Source organism: Phacochoerus africanus, chromosome 7, assembly GCF_016906955.1.
Source record: "Phacochoerus africanus isolate WHEZ1 chromosome 7, ROS_Pafr_v1, whole genome shotgun sequence".
NCBI classification, from domain to species: Eukaryota; Metazoa; Chordata; class Mammalia; order Artiodactyla; family Suidae; genus Phacochoerus; species Phacochoerus africanus.
In genome coordinates, this window is record NC_062550.1 from 58,468,201 (window position 1) to 58,489,897 (window position 21,697).

The window sequence follows — 21,697 nt, forward strand, 5'->3', positions numbered from 1 at the left end:
TTCAGGAGTCATCTTGGTTATATGGAAATGATCAGCTTCTATTAAGAAAGTCTCAAGAGAAGTATGGTGTTTGGGAGAGATCTATTTATGAGAAAAGAAGATATTTTTCAAGAGGTTGAGATGGGGGGATATAGGATATGTTTACTAGAAGATGAGCATGCTATGGAGAAATGGGAAAATTAGAACAGAGGTTAGCAGACAGAGGGAGATTCATGTGAACCAATTCACCAAAGAAAGGGAAGAAGTAAGAGAAAAGTGACTAAAAGGGCAAATGGGCAACTTGTATTGGATGATATCTGATGTTGTTAGGTATGAAGAATATGAGCAGAATCCAATGGCCTTGTAATTCCCCACTGAACTCTGAAATCAAGTTCTTTAAGCAGTGGATGATTAGCAGAGGACAGATTGTGACCAAAGCCTATTATCCAAATGGAAAGTGCTACTAAGGTTGGCCCAGTGAGGTCTCAGTAATATCGAGTGTCTTCTCACACTAGAAGTTGTCTGTCTAATAGGGATATGGGGAGCAGTCCTGACTCAGCATATAAAATAAGACTTTGGTGACCACCTTTGCAAGTGGTTAGGCAGCATTCAGCTTCAGGAATAAGGAGGGTTAAATTCAGCCCAGTGACCATAACTGATTTTGAGGAAGTACACATCTCTCCCTTCAATATGCTGTTCCTTGAGATGGAGAGGTCCAGATTCAGGTGGTAATAAATATCTAACAAGAGGAAAGCCAGAAAGCCTATTTTAGAGGTAAAATGGGTAACTAGTATTTGACTGACAGCATATTAGTGGAATAGGAAAGTGAAAAATTAAAGATGAATTCCCAGCTTCTAGATTATTTTGCAGTAGATACATTTAATCAAGAGAAAACATAGATGAGGAAGTTGGGGCAGGGGTAATATATGTGGTTTAGGGAAGGATGTCATTGAGATAATAACTCAGAGACAATATGTAAGCTATGTCTGCAAAAGACAAGTTAGAGGTTTGGATCTGCATAGATGTGCATTTGAATATTGGCTCAGTGACTAAACAGATGTTCTCTGAATGATGAGTTTAACTTTTCTAAGCCTCATTTTTCTTATCCATAAAATGGAATGAATATTACATAACAATATGTGGTAAATGGTAGGCTGTATACCAGCATTATATCTGTTATTCAATCAAAATGTAATAACCTATATCAGCCGTTGTACACAGATGAAATATAGTTAAAAGTAGGGGAGAGAAATAAAGCAAAGACTAAATAAAATTTATTTTTCAAGATTAGCAAAATTTAGACTATTAAAAAATTAAATTAATACATGTTTACATGTCTAAAACTAAAAGTCTTTTTTTTCTTTCATAGTCACAATATCCACTCAATGTAATGTGGACATATTTCTCAGCTTAAAAGAAGCTTTGAAACTCAACATACAATGTTGATGATTCTGTGGAATGCACAATAATTTCTTGAATATTCTCTCTTTTACCTGGTAATTGACTTTCTATTCAGTTTTCATATTTCTGTGCTAGGATGGAAGCTATAATTTCACTTTATCGCTCACATAATCTGGAATGTTCTTTTTCCCATTGATTCTGGCTTCTTCATGTATAACTTCAATTATTAGTGTGCTTTTCATATTAAGAATGACAAAAATTCGATAAGTTACAGTGGATAGTTACTGCCAATCTCCATTTTGTCATTTTTATTATTAAAAATAAATTCTTCTGGGGTAAGAATACATGCTTTATAAATATTTATTCATTTCTTAACTACATACAGATTTTTAAAGTCAGAATAATCTCAGTCACTGAGAAATCTTTTTTGAAATTAACTTCTACATGGCTATTGAAAAGTCAAAGGTATTAACTTTTATACAAAAAAGGGTGAAAAATACTTTGAGACAATTCAGTAAGTGAAGTCAGATTGCTTCTTTATATCCAAACTGATGGCACAGACCTCAAGTTTTAACCATATGTGTGCCTTACTCTACTAGTTAAAAATGAGTAAACACTAAATTTTTTCTTAAACATTCTTTTCTTCTATATCAAATAGTTTTTCTAAAATCAGAAAAAGTTTTGGATAGTGAAAATGGGGGATTAAAAAAATCACCTTGTATAGAAATCTGTTATGTAAAATAGTAGACCATTGTAAGAATTTTGACTTTGGCCTGAGTGAAACGTGGAATCATTTCAGGTTTATAAAACAGAAAAATAACATGGCCTGACTTCCACTTTAAAATATGTTACTTTTAGCTTCTGTGCAAGAAGGATTATAAAGGTGCAAGAGAAGTAGGGTGACTATTATAAGGCGACAATAATGATACAAAGGAGATTTGATGGTGGCCTAGACCAATGAAAGTGACAAGAAGTAATATTCTGAAAATATTTTGAGGTGAGAGCCAGACTTGGGGTCTGAGAGAAGGAAATTCAGGCTAAGGATTTGACCCGAATAACTGAAACTGGAAATGATCATCTGGAGTGGCCAGCGATGGGTGGACAAGTTTGGAGTGTAAGATCAAGAGTTTAGTTTTAGATACGTTGGGTGTGTAAGTATGAAGTTTGTAACTGATGCCTGGGTTGTTGATATAAATTTGGGAGTTGCTGGCATGTAGCCAGCATTTAAAGCTATGTGACTATAAGAGAAAACTAAAGGAGAAGGATAGATACAACAAAGAAGAGGCTTAAGGGCTAAGACCATGATCAGTATGGGAGAAGAAAAGGATATGGAGACGGAATGCCCAGTGAGGGAGGAAGAAAGCTAAAAGAAAATGGGAGCCAGCTCCTTATATATCACATACAATGAAGACTGAGAAACAAACATCAGATTTAGCTATGCATGTCACTGGTGACTCTACTGGTCAAGTTCAGTAGAGCAGAGATGATGAAAGCCTGATAGGAGTATGTTTCAGAGCAAAGGGAAAAAAAAAATTTCAAGAAAGTGAATATATACAACTTTGTGGAAGTGTTTTGCTGCAAAGCAGAGGGACAAAATAGCATAGCTGCTGTTGCAAAAATGAAGTAGAGTTTGTCTTGTTTTTAATTTAAGATGTGAGAACTATTTGTAGAATATAAATACTTAGCCCAAGATTTTATATGTTGTAAGAAATAGTATGAAAATCATAGTAAAAACTTCAGCTTTGGAGTCAAGAGTGGGTCTGAGCACTAATTATACCATTTACTAGTTGTGGAGTCTGGGGCAAGTTGATTAAGCTTTATAAGCATTAGTATTTTGATCTGTAAAATGGATACAAAAATGTCTACTATGCATTTCTGTTATTAAGTTTAGATGAGATAATATATTTGAGGGTTAGACTATGATGATTGGAATACAATAAGCAGTGAAAATCCCTAAAACATATTATTATTAAACAAAGTTTCTGTTCTTAAGTTTACAGTCTGGTAATGAAATGTCTAATCAACCATAGTGTAAATGGATACATGTTATTAAAGTATATAAAGGATGTTACAGACCAGACACTTAGAAAAATGGTAAATAAATATTTTTAATGGAAATAAAATAACTCTGGGTTAAAATAACTAACTCTTGGGGGAATCAAAGAAACTCCTACAGAAAAGATAACTCATGTACTCCTGAAGGAAGAGAAGAAAAGTATATCAATGTAGTTATGTCACCAACACTAAGGATTTTTTATTTATTTTGAGATTTTTCTCTTTAAAATTGAATTTAGTATTAGCAGATTTTTCCTTTAAATTATTTAAATGATGGTGTGTATCTCTCAGCTGAAAATGAACCTGATTTTTTGAAACAACCAGGAATAAGTTTTAATTAAGCCAGAAGAAAAACCCTAGTAAGTGAGCTGGTTAATGCACTTTTGAGAAGTCACTTATTTTACAAAATTCATTCATTTGGCAAGCAATAAACTGGACTCTTACTGGACACTTACTCTGTCTTCTTGTGCTGCTTAAGTTGTTGGGGATAAAAGTTTTAAATAAAAAATAAAGACCATTGTATCATTAGCAGAAGCAAACAAATATGAACAAAACACATTCAGTAAGGGGCCATATGAGAGTAGTTTGAGGTTCAGATCAAAAAAGAAAAAAAGAAAAGGTGGCCAGTTTTTAAGAAATGACTCAGGAAAAGGTTTATAGAGAAGGTAGAAGAGTGTTTTTAGTAGACAATTAGGGGTTCCCAAAGTAGGCAGTGAAGGCACTGTGCTCCTGACCCTTAGCAGAGACGTTATTTCTCAATTTATAGTTAGGGTAAATGGATCAGATGCAGAGAGTGGCTGGGTTCAGGGGCTCAGAGTGGGGCTAACTCTAGAGATGAAAGTGCAGAGATAGGCAGGGGCCATACCACAGAAGGCCTTGTGTACTATGCTAGATTACTTGTATTTTACCTTACAGGAACTGGGGAGCCACCAAATAATTTTAAAAGCAGAACTGATAGGTGCAGCAAAAGGGGATTTTGTAATTGAAGGTCAGGTTTTTGATCAAAGCAATTAAGAATTTTAACCAAACAAGGGGAGATAAAGGTTGTCTCAGTCCTAGAAGAAGGAAGATTTGCTTTGGGATAGAAGAAACCACAGAATATGTAAAAATTGAGGACCACATATTCTGTCTCAGGATGCAGTATTCCTCCATTGATTGTGGTAACACTAAGAGTGGGATAGATAATATTAATCTAACAATGTCCTCAGATTCCTAGAAATGTTGGTTTATATATATACACATCAATAGGAAATTATAATATTGGGAGTCAAATTATCTCCCATGAAAGTGAGACCTTCTGAAAGGGCTGATGGAGGATGGGCTGTGGTGGGAAGAAAACTGGACTCTTTCTCAGCGGATCAGTGGAGAACCCAAAGAAATGACAGCAGAGCAGTGTCATAAGAACAGCAAGGAAAAGCAAGGGTAGCCAGGTAAAAGCCATAGATGGGGCCTAGGAGCCCTCTGAGATTCTGAGTAAAGCAAAAGGCTTGCGGTGGGGGGCAGAGGGAAAGAGGAGGGCATGGATTGTGTCAAGAAGATACTTTTCTTTCTTGATTTAATAAATCTCTATCAAATGAAGAAGTAGGATTGATAACCCCAAATTAGATGACAGTTTACACAAGCATGGATAGTGACTGTCGAAAAACTTGATTGTTTAAACAAATCTATAATTGGGAGTTCCCATCGTGGCACAGTGGTTAATGAATCTGACTAGGAACCACGAGGTTGCGGGTTCAGACCCTGGCCTTGCTCAGTGAGTTAAGGACCTGGTGTTGCCGTGAACTGTGGTGTAGGTTGTGGACGTGGCTCGGATCCCATGTTGCTGGCGTAGGCTGGTGGCTATGGCTCAAATTTGACCCCTAGCCTGGGAAACTCCGTATGCCGCAGGAGCGGCCCAAGAAATGGCAAAAAGACAAAACAAACAAACAAACAAACAACAACAACAACAACAAAATACAAATCTGTAATTGGCTTTTGGGGGAAAATGGAAATTACATATGCTATTAGATGATTTCTTTATTTTTTGTTATATCTGAAATATATCCCCTTCTAACCCCAAATAGCAGGTGTTTCTTTTACCTACAGTCTGTGAATGATTAATACTTCTCCTTTTTCCCACTTCCCTCTCTCAGTAGTTTGAAAAGGTAGATTTGATATTTGTCTAGATTTTTTAAATGGGCCTTTAATCTGCTGAACTGAAGTCAGTTATCTATTATTCATAGCATATTCATCACATCACTGAATCAAATCAATAGGCAACATCAAAAATTTTGTACCCTTCACTTAAAAAAAGTGGGGGGAGAGGAAAATCCTGATCTTTATTAGACAAACGATTCCTCAGAATAAAGATTAAACTTACGTTTCATTCCAGTTGACCAAGAAAAATAATAATTTTTTGACTGGAATATTTCTGTAGTTTCTCACTTGACACAGCTTCTTTCCAGCATATGTAAGCCAACAGGAAAAAGAAAATGCTTTATAGCTAAAAAGAAACAATATTGATTTAATGAGCTGAACATGTAAAGGAAATAGTTTTCTATATGGGTCAATTATTTTTATAGTTAAAAGTCAAATGATAAAGTGTTGTTTGCTTGTACAGAGCATAATATAACAATGACTAAGAATTTATGTTTGGTGACTCCAGGAAGATTGCAAAAGAGGAAGCCCTAGACCTTTCCCCATGGAGATACCAATTCAACAACAACATAGGGATTAATTCCCTCTGTGAGAAATGAAAAAAACAACTCAGAAGGCTCTTGCATCCAGGCAAATGCAAAACCATTCACATAGAAATCAGCTGGAAAATTCATGGTCCTCATTTTCCAGAGGTCCTCCTCCCAGCAGAATGTTATGTGATCAGGAGGAAACTCTCAACTCCCAGCTTCTTCATAGAGTGGAAAAGAGAAGACTGGAACATATTTTTAACATTCAAACTTTTAGGGGGCTAGCCAAGGGACTAGTTTCTGTCTTGTCTGAATAAGAGTCTTGTGCTGAATAGGAGTGGATACCAGGTTGGAGACCTCTGAGAACAAAGGTATTGGTTTGAACCAGTGCAGATTCACTCACCACTTCCCAGCTCAGTGCAAAATGAATAGGAGAAAACTCCCAGCTCCTGGCTTCTCCTTTGGGACAGATTTGGATTGTGATCCCAATGTTTCAGCTTTTTAGGAGCTGAACTGGTTTGTCTCAGAATGCTAACAGGATATGATAAACTGTGGATGGCTGAGGTCCACAGACTTATGAGAACAAAAAAGAGCTTGGAGGCTTGCTGCCACTACAGAGGATCTGTGGGACAGCACCCAGAGGCCAATGCAGCTTGATGGCCTCTGCACTGGCAGGGGGAGAGGGGAGTGGGGCGAGTGTATTGTGCATATGGCATTTTGGGTTTTTCAGGAGGCTGTATGAGGAACTGGTTTATGTCTTACTCAACAGAGCACTTATGGCACCTGGCATACTCTGGATGCTTGGGAGCAGCTGAGAACAAAAAAAGACAGGGCAGCTTATGGAGCACCAAAGAACCTGCAGTACCAAAGGCCGACACTAGACAAAACAAGAAATTCAAGCTATTGAAGAAAGAAGTAAAACCTCTCTAATGATGAATTTACACACAAGTCCAGGAAAGATGCACCTATGGAAAAGGTTTGAAAGCCCCCCCCCCCCAAATCTCTAGCTGGATTGAATGGTGACATTTTTTTCCTGTATAAAACCAATCCATAAAAACTGGGATTTTTCTTTTTCAAATGCTCAAATTCCAATACAAAGTAAAAGAAGGTATACGAAGAAAGAAAACATGGCCCAACAAAAGAAACAAAATAAACCTCCAGAAACCAGCCTTAAAGAAAGGAAAGTATATTAACCACCTGACAAAGAAGAAAAATTAATAAAAATGATCAATAAGCTCAGGAAAATGATGCCTGAACCAACTGAGAATAAGAATGAGACAGAAAATATTAAAAAAACAAACTTTGGAAATGAAGAATAACCGAATTGAAAAAAAATCAATAGAGAAGTTCAAGAGCAGACTTGATCAAGCAGAATCAGTGAGCTCAAAGACATGCATTTGAATTTATCCAATCAGAGAAACAAAAAGAAAAAAAATGAAGAAGAGTAAAGAAAGCCTAAGGGACTTATAGGCACAATCAAAAGACACATAAACACATTATGTGAGTTCAAGGCAGAGAAAAATGACAAAAAGGGTCAGAAAATTGACCTGAAGAAATAACGGTTGAAAACTTCTTTAAGTGAGAGGAAGGAAATGGACATCCAGATTCAAGAAGCCCAATGGACCAAACTAGGATGAGCCCAAAGAAGACCACACTAGAATACATTAAAATTAAACTATCAAAAGTCAAAGACAAAGAGAGAATTTAGAAAGTGGTAAGAGAATATGTGTGATATGCCACATAAAAGGGATCACACCAATTTTTCAGCAGATTTCTTAAAAGTCAGAAGGGAACAGGATATTCTATTAAAAGTTATGAAAGAAAATATTATTATTATATCTGGAAAAACTATCCTTTAAAAATGAAGGAGAAATACTTTCTCAGGTAAACAAAAGGTGAGGGAGTTCATCAGCACTGTGCCGACTTACAAGAAATGCTAAAGAAGTTCTTCAGTTTGAAATGAAAGGATACCAGATATCAACACAAAAGCATGTGAAAGTTTAAAAGCTTGCTGGTAAAGGAAAATATATAGAAAAATATAGAACACTGTAAAACTTTAGTGGTGGTATATGAACAACTTTTAGCTCTGGTATAGGGTTTAAGGGACAAGTTATAGGAAAACTTTAATTATAAAAATACATAAAATATAGGAAGTAATTTGTGGTATCAATAACATAAAGTGTGGTGAGGGGAGAAGAAAAGAGTGGTTTTCTATGCGATTAAATTTAAGCTGTTATCAGCTTAAAACAGTGTTTTAAGTAAAACATATTTTCAGTAAGGTCCATGGCCACCACAAAGAAAACACCTACCTATAGAAGGTAACACAGAAAAAAATCAGAAAGTAATTGAAGTTTATGCCATTACAAAAAAATCAACAGATCAAAAAGGAAAATGGCAAGAAAGGAAAAGACGGCCAAAATGCTATAACCTAGAAAATGAAAAAAATTTGCAATAGTTAAGTCCTTCCCTATCATTAATTACATTAAATGTAAATTAAACTCCACAATCAGAAGACACAGCATAACTGAATGGATTAAAAAAAATAAGATCTGACTATATTCTGTCTATGAAAGATGCACTTTGGTTTAAGGACACACATAGGTTGAAAGTTAAAGGACAGGAAAAAATATTCCACATGAATATTTATTATATTAATCAAAAGAGCAGAAGTGGCCATACTTACATAAGACAAAATAGACTTTAAGTCAAAACTTTCACAATGGACAAGGACATTATATAATGATAAAATGGTCATTCATCAAGAGGATACAAAGGTTGTAATACACATGCACCCCAAATTGAGACAAATATATTAAGCAAACATTGACAGAATGAAAAGGAGAAATAGACAACACAATAATAGAAGATCTCAATACTGAATGAATAGAACAACCAGACAGAAGCTCAATAAGGAAACAGAGTGTTTGAATAACACTACAGTCAAATGAACCTATAACAGACATATACAGAACATTCTACCCAATCTGGGGCAACATGCATTCTTCTTTAGTGCAAAGAGATCATTCTGCAGCATAGATCACAAAATAGGTCACAAAACAGTCTCAACAAAATTTGAGAAGACTGAAATCATACTAAGTATATTTCCTAATCACAATGGACTAAAACTAGAAATCAATAGCAGAAAGAAAACTTAAATTCTCAAATTAATGGTAACTAATCCTTTAAAGTTTCCTTTTCTTTTTTATTTTATTGAAATATAGTTGTTCATTTCAGATGTACTGCCTAATGATTTGACATTTGCAAATGTTATGAAATGGTCACCATGATAAGTTGAGTAACCATATGTACCCAAAGTTATTACAATATTATTGATCATATTCCTTATACTGTATGTTGCATCCCTGTAACATTATTATATAACTGGAGGCTTATGCCACTTAATCCCCTTCACCTATTTCTGTTTTCATTTTTTGTTTTGTTTTTTAGATTCCACTTAAATGAGATCATGCAACAGAAATAAACACTTTTGAACAACCCATGGGTCAAAAGGGAAATTAGAAAATACCTGCAGACAGATTAAAATGAACATACACCATACCAAAATTTATGAGATGAAGCAAAAGCAGTACTAGAAGAGAAGAATATAGCAATAAATGCCTACACTAAAAGAAGAAAAATCACAAATAAACAACCTAAATTTATACTAAAATTTATTAAGCAAGATATATTTTCTTCTAGATAAAGAACAAACTAAGCTCAAATTTAAGAAAAGGAAGAAAATAATAAAGATTAGATGTGAAATAAATAAGATGGGAAACAGAAGAACAATGGAAAAAAATAAAACTAAATGTCACATGTATTTATACATACATGCTCTTATGCATATAGCTTTATCTGTATTTATCTGGCTACATAGTTATTTTCATGTGAAGTAAATTAATAAGGATACACTAATGGTTTAAAATTTATGAGAACAGTCATTACAGTAGCAATTTGTTACATTATACATCAGCCTCTTAAAATTCTTCATAAAATTAAGAAAGGGAAAAAGCATAAAAGAATCATCCTATGAGTTTTAAGGAAATGTGCATGTAAGACAGGTAGAATTTTTTTAGTTTACATATAAAGGTAAATTTTCTTTTATAATTTACTCTAGAAATATTTGTACAGTTCAGTCATTTGCAAAAACATAGACCAAGATAAAAATTATTTCTTTTTACTAAAATTGTTTCTTTCAACTTTTCTTTGAGATGCTAAATGCAATGCGTATAATAAATCCATTAGTAAATTACTATTCTCTTATCAGCTTTAATTGATTTAATCATATTCTCATAGATTTAATCCATAATGAATTTAAAATAACTAGTACAATATTACCTTAATTATGTTATTCAAGAAAATACTACATAATAGAATCATCCTAAAATCTGGCAATGTTCCATGCATAATTATAGTTAATTTCTATTGTAAGTCAAATAACTCTTGGCTAATTCCACTATCAAGTTACTAATCTCACAAAATATTTACCACTTACAATGTGATGGGAATTGAAGAAAGTTGTTATCCTATTTTTAAATATTCTCTATCTCCCTGTATAGGTATCTCTCTCTGTCCACTGGCTTTAGTCATTTAAACTCAAACTTTAAAAATGAAAAGTTTATGGCAATCATGAAATAGAATGAACATTTTCTGTTTCTGTAATAATATACTGATACTATGTAGTTATTTTTAATATGGAGGATGAGAGAAGGCTTAAGGGAAAAGGTATGTATAATGGGAAATACAATTTGAAAAAGATTTTAAGAATAAGGATATATCTATGCAGAATAAATTTCAAAATTTTATGAAATATTTGCTGCTGAAAATAAGAACAAGACATTATACTCAGAAGTTATGTAAAAATTAATTAATTCTTCTGTGAAAAACTCACTACCACTCACCTGTGCACCCAGGTCTCTGGAATGTTGTGAGCTGCATACACTGTGAAACTAAGGTGGGGATGGAGCCCAAGATTTACACAGGAAACACTATTAGGTGCATTCAGAGGCTGGAAATCTGCATAAAAGCTGCAGCAATAGATATCGATTAGCTGGTAGACGGACATGGATAGTTTGGTTGTCACTTTTTCAATCAAACCTGGGGGAAAAAGGAATAGGAATCAGGTCACCTCTGAAAGGCCATATTTTTCATCAGTTAACAGCTCTGAAATTTTTTTTATAACAAAATTTAAAGAAAATTTAAAGTGACCCTCCACCAATTGAAGCCAATTAGCCATCTTTGCTCCTGTATGCAGCCTCGGTTAGCTGCTAGTAGTTTAGGTAATTAATAAGCCTTCATTTCTTCAGTAGTGGAAATTTTGGAAGCACAGCCTTATTCACAGATTGGAGTTTCAGATTATTAATTGGCATTCTGGTCAACTGTAATTTGCAGTATTTTTGTTCCAGATTATTATTGCTTAGAATTAATTTTCAGACATGGGACATGTTTTCCACATGGGCTTGAACAAACCCCATCTAAAGAATTAATCATAATAAGTGTGATTATGCTATGATGTTTGCCATTAACTGAACACTAATCATACACATTTTGCTGCTATAGAAAGAGAATGGTAACAGCACATGGCTGGGATCTGAAATAAGCCTGAGATGAAAGATTTATGACATGTACTACATTTCTTGAAAATCAAAGCCTTACTTGAGTTTTACCATTAGCAATTTAAAGGCCGTCTGTTGATTATTGCTAAAAGTGACTTGTCATGAAGGAAGAAAAATGAAGAAAAAAGACTAAATACAGAGGCCATTAGTTTTCAAAGGTCTGCTGAATGAAGGCACGCCAATCACTACAGACCCTATGAAAAGGGTCCTCTAATTATCAAATTTAAACTTTCCTAATTATCACAACATTGAAAATCAACCATACTTCAATAAAACTTTAAAAAATGAATTAAAAAACCTAGACTTTCCTGAGAAAAGCATTCTCTCTCTGATAAGCTCTTTTTACTGGAAAAACTCCTACCTGAGTGGAAGGAAAGAAGAAGCTGAGGAAATCAGGCAGATTTGGGCTATGAGCCAAATCAGGAAAGACAGCACCATTGTAATGAAGTGGTTTAGGAGAAGGATGGATATCATCCTGGGGGAGGGGGGAGTCGATCACTTTCTTTCTTTTTTGGGGGATGGGGCTCATCTGCAGCATATGGAAGCTCCTGGGCCAGGGGTCAAATTGGAGCTGCAGCTGCCCACCTATGGCACAGCTTGTGACAACAAGGGATCCTTAATCCACTGAGGGAGGGCAGGGATGGAATCTGCATCCTCAAGGAGACTATATCAGGTTCTTAACCCGCTGAGCCACAAAATCTCTTTCCACTCTCAGATTCTTAATACTCCCCGCTTGCATTTTGTATGCAGTAGTGAATGAGCAAAGGTTGATAATATGATGCTCATTATTTGCAATTGTTTTTAATATTCAAATATAGTTGTGTTCTAAAATTTGAATGAATAAACTCAAATATAAAAGCTAAAAAATTATTTTTTTATCCAAAGGTAAATCTTTGACAAATATTTAAGTGATAAAGGATTTTAAGAGATGGAAAAGAATGTACGAATTTCATAGAAATGTTGTGAATGGAAGCTCTGGCGCCGTTCTGCTCCTCCTCTGAATTATTGGAGCCTGATTTTGCAGACCAAGTTTCCTGGGTTGGGGTCGCAAGGTCAAGACCTAGCTCCCTAGGCTTGAATCTGCCCTTGGTCTCCATAGTGACTAAAATAGGCCTTAAACCCTGCAGGCGTGTCTCGGTGGAACAGAGTGAGGCAGAAAACACTGCAAAAGATATGGTTTGAATGAATGTTCCCTGTTTCATCCTGGGCCAAAAATAAGTACTGAAATGTCGACTTTTAGGTATTTCCACAGTCTGGTCCCAGAGAAATGAAATGTAATGGCAGGGTGTCCTGTGGGGGGGAAAACAAGGGGAGGAACCGCATTCTTGTTGGCTCCCACGTGGGGAGCTGTGCACAGGGTTGAGGAGAGCTGAGCCTCCCGGTGATCCTCGAGGATCCAGATACCTTGTCTGGGGGCCTGCAGCCCGGGTCCCAGAGTGTTCACAGTGTCCTTGGCCATTGGGCGGAGCTACCAGGTGGGTGAGGTGTCCTGGTGGAGAGAAGTGCAGGGCTGGCCTGTGGAAGGAGCTGCCGCGCTCCGCACACGTCGCAGCAGATGAAGAGCCTCATCCTCCTGATGCTGGTGGACGCCGCTCCAGAAGTCCGCTGGGTCTTAGGGATACTGCAAAGCCGCGGCTTCCAGGGCAGACCCTTGCGAGTCAGCCTGTAAACGGGGGGCTTTCCCCCAGCAGGTCTGTGCTAGATTTGCTGACGCCTTGCAGGTGTTGGCTGTTGCTGTAGAACTTTTCCATAGTGCGGGTCTCAGAGCAATGGAGGATTTTATTTAAAGTTCCGCCCCAAGCTTACCGTAGGTCAGTTACCAGTTAGTTCTTCCGGTTCACGACTCAGGGGCATCAGAGCGCGGTTCTTTTCCAGGGAGGCGTCTGCCTGGTACTGGGAGTAGCTGATGCGGGAGATATGCCAGGTACATGACCTTGACTTTGTAGTGGTCCAGCCGGAGCGCCGGGGTTTTTCTCCTCCAGATTGCAAAATCTCTTTTCAGGGGGATAAGGGGGGGCGGGGTCGCCTGTGCGTGTGAATTGCCTGGACCAGCAGTGGAACCCGCGCCACAGCAGCAGCTCCGCTGCAGTGACACAGCGGAATCCTTAACCGGCAGTGCCAGAAGGGAGCTCCCAATACTGCAAATTCTTCTTCCACTGGTTAGCCACTGGTGCTCCCTGGTCTCAGGTGGGGTCCTAGATGCCAGGCCTGGGAGTGGCTCCTCCCCCTGCCCCAGCCCCGCCCTGCCCTAGCCAGGCAGTGGCTGGACCGCCGGCCATGACCCCAGCGGGAAAGAGAAGATCCCAGACCCGGGCAGCTAAGGAGGCATTGCCTGAACAAGTAAGCGCATCGTTTGAACTTACATTCTTTTTTCTTTCTTTTTTTTTTTTAATTTTTTTCCCACTGTACATCAAGGGGATCAAGTTATCCTTCCATGTATACATTTTTTCCTCCACCCTTTGTTCTGTTGCAACATGAGTATCTAGACATAGTTCTCAATGCTACTCAGCAGGATCTCCTTGTAAATCTATTCTAAATTGTATCTGATAACCCCAAGCTCACGCTCCCTCCCGCTCCCTCCCACTCCCTCCCTCTCCCATTGGGCAGCCACAAGTCTATTTTCCAAGTCCATGATTTTCTTTTCTATGGAGATGTTCATTTGTGCTGGATATTAGATTCCAGTTATAAGTGATATCATATGGTATTTGTCTTTGTCTTTCTGGCTCATTTCACTCAGTATGAGATTCTCTAGTTCCATCCACGTTGCTGCAAATGGCATTATGTCGTTCTTTTTTATGGCTGAGTAGTATTCCATTGTGTATATATACCACCTCTTCCGAATCCAATCATCTGTCGATGGACATTTGGGTTGTTTCCATGTCTTGGCTATTGTGAATAGTGCTGCAATGAACATGCGGGTGCATGTGTCTCTTTTACATAGAGTTTTGTCCGGATATATGGCCAAGAGTGGGATTGTGGGGTCATATGGAAGTTCTGTGTATAGATTTCTAAGTTATCTCCAAACTGTTCTCCATAGTGGCTGTACCAGTTTACATTCCCACCAACAGTGCAGGAGGGTTCCCTTTTCTCCACAACCCCTCCAGCACTTGTTATTTGTGGACTTATTAATGATGGCCATTCTGACTGGTGTGAGGTGGGATCTGCTGTAACTTTTAAAAAAAATGCACGTGTTTGTTCATTGTACCATTCTGTAAAGATTTTCATATTTAAATTATAGAAACAGAAATGTTGGTCATTAAGATTATGAACTGAACAGGTCACACATTTGGTGTCCAGTCACACAGTACTGTTATTTTTTCAAACACATGCACTTCCTCATAGGTTGTTTCCTAAACATCAATTGCTTTTTCGTTCCGAGTTGGTTTGAAAAGGAAATAGTAGGAAGAGCTAGCTGTTTCCTCCAAGAGTCTGCAGTGTTCCAGTGCTCAGGCATTTGGATTCTCAGAAAACAGGCCAGCTTCAGCATGGAGCTTCTTCCTACATAGTTTCTCACAGGCTCAGGCCATAATTAAACATTTGTTGTTGTTGTTCCACACATGCTATTATTCCCCTAGTTATTCATAAATTTGTACAAAATGTATGAGATGGCCAAATTTTACTTATTTGCTGTATTTCTAAAATTGTGCCCTTTGTTTAAACAGCCTGAGGTGATCAGCAGAGTGAAAGAGCTCTAATTAAAATTCTCTGAGAAATCAGCAGTTGCAATTAATGAAACAGAAGAGTAAAGCAGCATAAAAATAGCCTTTAAAGAGGCCTCATCAAACTCTGGAGGCCACCCAACAGGGATTCTCCTGATCAACAGGAGGCAGAGAATTACAAATTTATAGAAACATCTTGTTTCTCCATTCCCCAATTTGTACTGTTGATACTCTGAAGCAGGAAGCACAAACTTCTTGTTAATAATTCCCAATCTTGTGCAAATGAATACACAGTAAATCATAGAGTTGAGTCAGAGATCTCATTTATTCATACCCCAGCACGTATTTTGGAGAATCTTAATTATTTGGATAACTACTCACACTCTACTTTTTACTTTTATGAGCAAAAATGCAGTTTTAGGTTATACTTTACTACTTTGAGGTAGTATAGTGATATGTGCTTATGCATTATGCTTTACTTCCAGAACTCTGAGTGAAGACTGCATTTCAGATATCATCAGAAATGTATTAAGAACTCGAAGTACTGCGCTTGGTGATGAAATATGGAGAAATGATGTTCATCATATCTGATTTTACAATAGAAAATAGCTATAGTGTCAGGAAATAAAGAAAAAATATATAGGTGATTAAAATGCATTAGTTGGAAATTGATTTGTTTTGATTTTTTTTTTTGAAACAAAAGGGAAAAAGTAGATGACTATTCTACATTTGAAAGGATAATGGTCTACTATAGTATTGCTGTTTGTAACTTCCTATATGCACATCCCACTTGTGTTTGATGAAGGCTCTATTTTCCTTGCAAACATGGTCTGTATTAGAATCTGTTTTTGTTCCATATTCCAGTAAAGCTTTATTTACACCAACAGGGAGCATGCCAGATTTGTTGACCACTGTAGAGCACAGGTATGATCAAAACTCTCTGCTTCATTGAGATTAATCAGTAAGAATATTAAGTATGAGAATCATCAATAGTAGTGGCTTGCTGTTGGATCAACATGTTGTATAAAGAGAGTTCTAGACTTTTATTTCAGAGAACCTGAATAGAACGCAACTACATGTATAGGCTGGCAAGTGTTCATTTCATTTTGCTTTCGTTTCAACAAACTGTACCTTTCTGCTCTTAAAACTCCTGTACTTTAAATAATCTCATATCTTTTATGCATATGAGGAAAACTGAGAATCAAAGAGTTTAATTCTTTTTTTTTTTTTTTGTCTTTTAGGGCCGTACCCGCGGCAAATGGAGGTTCCCAGGTTAGGGGTCGAATTGCAGCTGTTGCTGCTGGCCTACGCCAGAGCCACAGCAACGCCAGATCCAAGCTGCATCTGTGACCTACACCACAGCTCACAGCAACACTGGGTCCTTAACCTACTGAGTGAGGCCAGGGATCGAACCTGCAACCTCATGGTTCCTAGTCGGATTCGTTTCTGCTGCACCACAATGGGAACTCCAAAGAGTTTAATTATTTACGATCAGAGTCAAAAAGTGGTCAGAGTTGGAATTCAGAACCAGTTCTGCCTGATTCAGAAGTCAGACTCTACTGTAGGGTCACATATCCCTCTTTCCTACAAAGTCCACTTGTGACTTGTGGTTTCCTAGGCTCAGAGCTTCTGTGAACACTAATTATTCTAGAACAGAATCCTACCTGTCATGTTAAATTGGCCTTTCAAATAGAGCTTGAATTTAAATTTGAAATTAGTGACTTTGAAGAAAGACATCTTGTACTTTTTTGACTTCTCTTACATCAAAATATAATTAAATGAATACAATTTTATAGTTTCTTGGAACGGTTATCAGGATATTTTTAAGTATTCCTTTAATTTTTATAGCTCTCTTGACTTTCCCTATTTTCTAAAAAATCTCAGGCTAAGAAGTTTCAGGAGTGTAGATTTTTATTCATTTGCAGAATAATCACTTCTGCCAGTAAAAAGAGTTTTAGCAAAGCATTTTTTCCCTCAAAGATATTTTGTGTGTATGTTACCATAATCATTGGAGATAAATTGAAAATACTAAATTATTTTTGGTTTTATAACTTGTTTAAGAAATATTTGAATACATGTATGTTTTACCTTTTGCTGAAGTTTCTGAATTTTGATGAAAACTCTGAAAAAGAAACAGATGCAAAGGTGCACTTGTTATTCAGAAAACAAATTTGGAAAACAAAACCAGTGCTATCCAAAACCTACATACAGAAATTTCTTTGGCATGATAAAAAGACAGTATTTCTTGGTGTCATATGTCAATGTCACTTACTAAACAAGAAATCTAAATTGTAAGATGAGGAGTCCCTGTCGTGGCTCAGTGGAAACGAATCTGACTAGCATCTCTGAGGACTCAGGTTCGATTCCTGGCCTCACTCAGTGGGTTAAGGATTCCTCGTTGGTATAGGTTGTAGACATGGCTCGGATCCCGCGTTGCTGTGGCTATGGTGTAGGCCAGCACTTGTTATCCAGACTTGTACCCTGGTAACCTCTATATGCAGCAGGTGCAGCCCTAAAAAGACAAAAACAAACAAACAAAAAAAACCGTAAGATTAAAGAAAAGATTTCTGAGTGTTGTAAGGGCAATCTAGGTTATTTGATTCAGGAAAAAAAAAAGAAATTTCTAACATAAGCTCAGCCTTCTTGGTATTATTATAACAGATCTACAAATATTGCCTAAGATCAATCCCCTTTCCACAACAGTGGTTAATCTTTTAATACAAAAGATTTCAAATTCTCTCTGTTTAATACGTCCAGTTCTTATTTTTAGCAGTCATTCAGATTCAGGCTTTAGGCAGCAGAGAAAAGAGGGCTGGATGGAAGCAGGCAAAATCATATAGATTCACTATGTAGTTTCATTTTTTTTTTTTATTTTTTAGGATGTAAAAAACTTGATAGTCAAATCTTTGAGATCATATCCTGGAATAAAAAAATACTATCTGAAGTTCTGGGTTTTTTGTTTTGTTTTCATGTAAGTTCATATTCATTTGCTTGCTTGTTTGTGTTTATCTTTGTTGGAAACCTGGCGTTACTTTAGTGGTTTAGGATTTGCTGGTTATAATTTCATTATCATGAAAACCATATAAAGTGGGTAAATCATAGATTCACTAAAAGTGAGGTTTCAGTCCAAAGGCAAATTCAGTTTTCTAATAGGATCCATTTTATTTTATTTTTATTTTTAATTTTTTCTGATTTCAAGATTTTGGTTTTTTTAATTTTTAAAATTTTTTATTCTAGTTGATTTACAATGGTCTATCAATTCCTGCTGTATAGCAAAGTGACCCAGTCATACACACACACACACACACATATATCTATATATATATATAGATATACACACACAAACACACATTCTTTTTTCTCATGTTATCCTCTGTTGTGTTCCATCACAAGTGACTAAATACAGTTCCCTGTGCTATACATACATTTTAATTGACACTAATTTTTTAAAAAAGTTTTGCTTTGAAAAGTTTACTTTTAAGGAAATCCAATTAATCAAAAGCTCAATTTCTCAAATAAACCAGGGAATAAGTGTTTTCCTGTAACAAGGAATTTGTTGCAGTAGTCCTTTTAGAGAGAAACACTTCTGTCATGTTTAGAATATAATTAAATTTATATACAACTTTTCACTTAAAAGCATCATTCACATGAACCTTTTCAGAAGCATTTCTCTTAGTTAAAATATTCCGTCTGAGCATAGTTTCAACCACTAGGCTTAACATTTAAGTTTCAAATACTTAACACATAAGATCTTTAGCCCAACCATGGGGGTGAGACTATTAAACATGTCAACACTACTTAACTAGAATTCAATTTATTCAGAAATATAATCTTGTATTTTAAAATCACCATGATATCCACCTACAGCACAATGTATAAAACTGTATTTTTGGGAGTTCCCATCGTGGCGCAGTGGTTAACGAATCCAACTGGGAACCATGAGGTTGTGGGTTCGGTCCCTGCCCTTGCTCAGTGGGTTAACGATCCGGCGTTGCCGTGAGCTGTGGTGTAGGTCACAGAAACGGCTCGGATCCCACGTTGCTGTGGCTCTGGTGTAGGCCGGCGGCTACAGCTCCGATTCGACCCGTAGCCTGGGAACCTCCATATGCCGCAGAAGCGGCCCAAAGAAATAGCAAAAAAAAAAAAACTGTATTTTTCATTTTGTGGTTTGTTTATTGTTTATTTAATTGAAATATATCATATGAGCTTCTGGAATGTAATTCTGAAGGATGGAAAATTGTTTCCAGTGCTGAATGGGAGCATGGAGTAGATGGAGTACAATTTTATTTGTGATATAATTCTTCATCTTGCCAAGACTTACATTTAATAAATACTTAATTACTTCCCTGTATGGCAGGAAATAGTCTCTTGCTCATTGACCCAAAAATGCAGCCAAGAAAAAAAGGGAAGCTTCTCAAATTTGAATTTGTTGGCAGAAGACATATTTCTCACTATTTCTTTAATCTTAGGGTTTTGGTGAGTGAATAGACTGGAACTTTTTTTTTTTTTTTTTTTTTTTGGTCGTGCCTGTGTCATGCAGAAATTCCTAGGCCTGGGATCAAACCTGCACCACAGCAGTGACCTGAGCCATTGCAGTGACAATGCCAAATCCTTAACCCGTTGTGCCATAAGGGACCTTCTAGGCCAAGCTATTTTGGCATTGTTAGCTGCAATCGATTACTGCACAAATATTGTAAAATGTTCTTGCTGTTTGTGCCAACTCTCTTATATAGGCGGACTTACAGTTAAGCTAGAATGGGAAAAAAGATGAACAAAAAGTCTGAACGATGTTAAATAAATGAATTTTAATTTGTGCTAAAAGTAAGTAGAATCTGTTTATTTGGAGATATTGAACTATTTTTTGGCCATTGACATTGAAATAAAACTGATAATTGTCAAAATTTTTTTTCATTTCTATGCATGAATAATCATACACAATTTAATGCTCATACATATAAAGAAATGTAAAATGTGAATATGAGCTTCTGCTAATTATAATTGTTCCTAGCTTTCCTAGGAAATACTCAGTTTCATCTTGAAGGATTCTTTTGGCTTCAGCTATATTGAAAGTTTGATATTTCTGAGAAAATTGTCATTTTTGTTCTTTTAGGAAGTTTCAGAAAATGAGTGTTTTAAAGGTAAAGCTTTTTATACCTCGTACTACTTTGACAGCATTTGAAGTGATTACTCCTAAAACTAGATTTTCCTCATTCTTTGATCACTTATTTGTTTCTATTGATGCACTGAAAACAAGACCTAAAAATTGAAGAACAACCAAGTGGTCTTAACAGATGAGAAGACATGTGTCCATATTCCCACATTTGGCCTCCTCCTCAGGCAAAGGCTGACATTTGTCATGAGGCTGGCTGTAACCATGGCCCTGAGATAAGGGGGACCTAAGTGGTGCTTGTGTCAATTAAAACTTTCATCTTGGCCTCACAGGGAAAATTCTAAAAAAACTACCACCAGCACCACCCCCACTATTTCTCGAAATAATAATGACTCTCATTCAGGGGTCACTATCATCTGGACCCTTTATTAACATTATTTCTCATACTCACAAGAACCCTATAAATTCTGTTTTCTTTTTCTGTTTTTGAGATGGGGAAAACTGAAAATTAAAAATATGAATTAATTTTCAAGACATCTAGAAAGTAGTAGATCTTGAATTCAAATCATGTTTGCATGGTCCTATGCTCTTTGTATTTTATTATCAGCTCTAGGTATTTGCAATATCTTCAAAATGTGGTAACCTAAGAGAAACTAACTGCTGGTTGAAAGTTAATGCTCACTACCTTACAATCCTGACTTAACTTCAGCTGTTGGAAAAATCTTTTGGTGGTATAACTCCATTGCTCCTCAGTCATCACTATCACTGTTCATGTAATGCAAATAAGGTATTTAAATTTCTATATTCATTATTACTGTCTAATCACAAACCCCTACATTTCTAATGAAAATGAGACACACAAAATCCGACATTAATAAATTACCTATTTTTATCAGCTACTTATTTGAAAAAACAGGCATAATGATTTATACATATTAGTGTAATTGTCTACTTTCTATGCCAAGCTTTTTGAAATTTTGAGCCTGGCATATTCAGGGTAATATAATCTATGCTGTTACTATCCACGCAAGTAAGGAACACATGTAATCACTTTCTTAGGAATTTTAATAAGTATTGCAGTTCAGATGTCTATTTTGTCACTTACTCATCTTCTGTGCACAAGCACAGATTTTAATACTAAAGTAAACATTAAAAAACCAATTTCAGGAATTCCTGTTGTGGCTCAGTGGGTTTAAAACCCGACTAATATCCATG

The 21,697-nt window shown here is 36.4% G+C and overlaps 1 protein-coding gene across 1 annotated transcript in view; it reads right to left on the reverse strand.

Moving 5' to 3' along the window:
• The window catches only part of PIK3C2G (phosphatidylinositol-4-phosphate 3-kinase catalytic subunit type 2 gamma), a 360,083-nt gene that overhangs the window by 247,299 nt on the left and 91,087 nt on the right, over positions 1-21,697 (reverse strand). The window contains exons 10-12 of the mRNA XM_047787464.1: positions 17,461-17,494; positions 11,000-11,195; positions 5,795-5,917 (exon numbers count right to left, since the gene is read on the reverse strand). Of these exons, the coding sequence (XP_047643420.1) occupies positions 5,795-5,917; positions 11,000-11,195; positions 17,461-17,494 (353 nt within the window). The remainder of the gene's footprint in view (positions 1-5,794; positions 5,918-10,999; positions 11,196-17,460; positions 17,495-21,697) is intronic.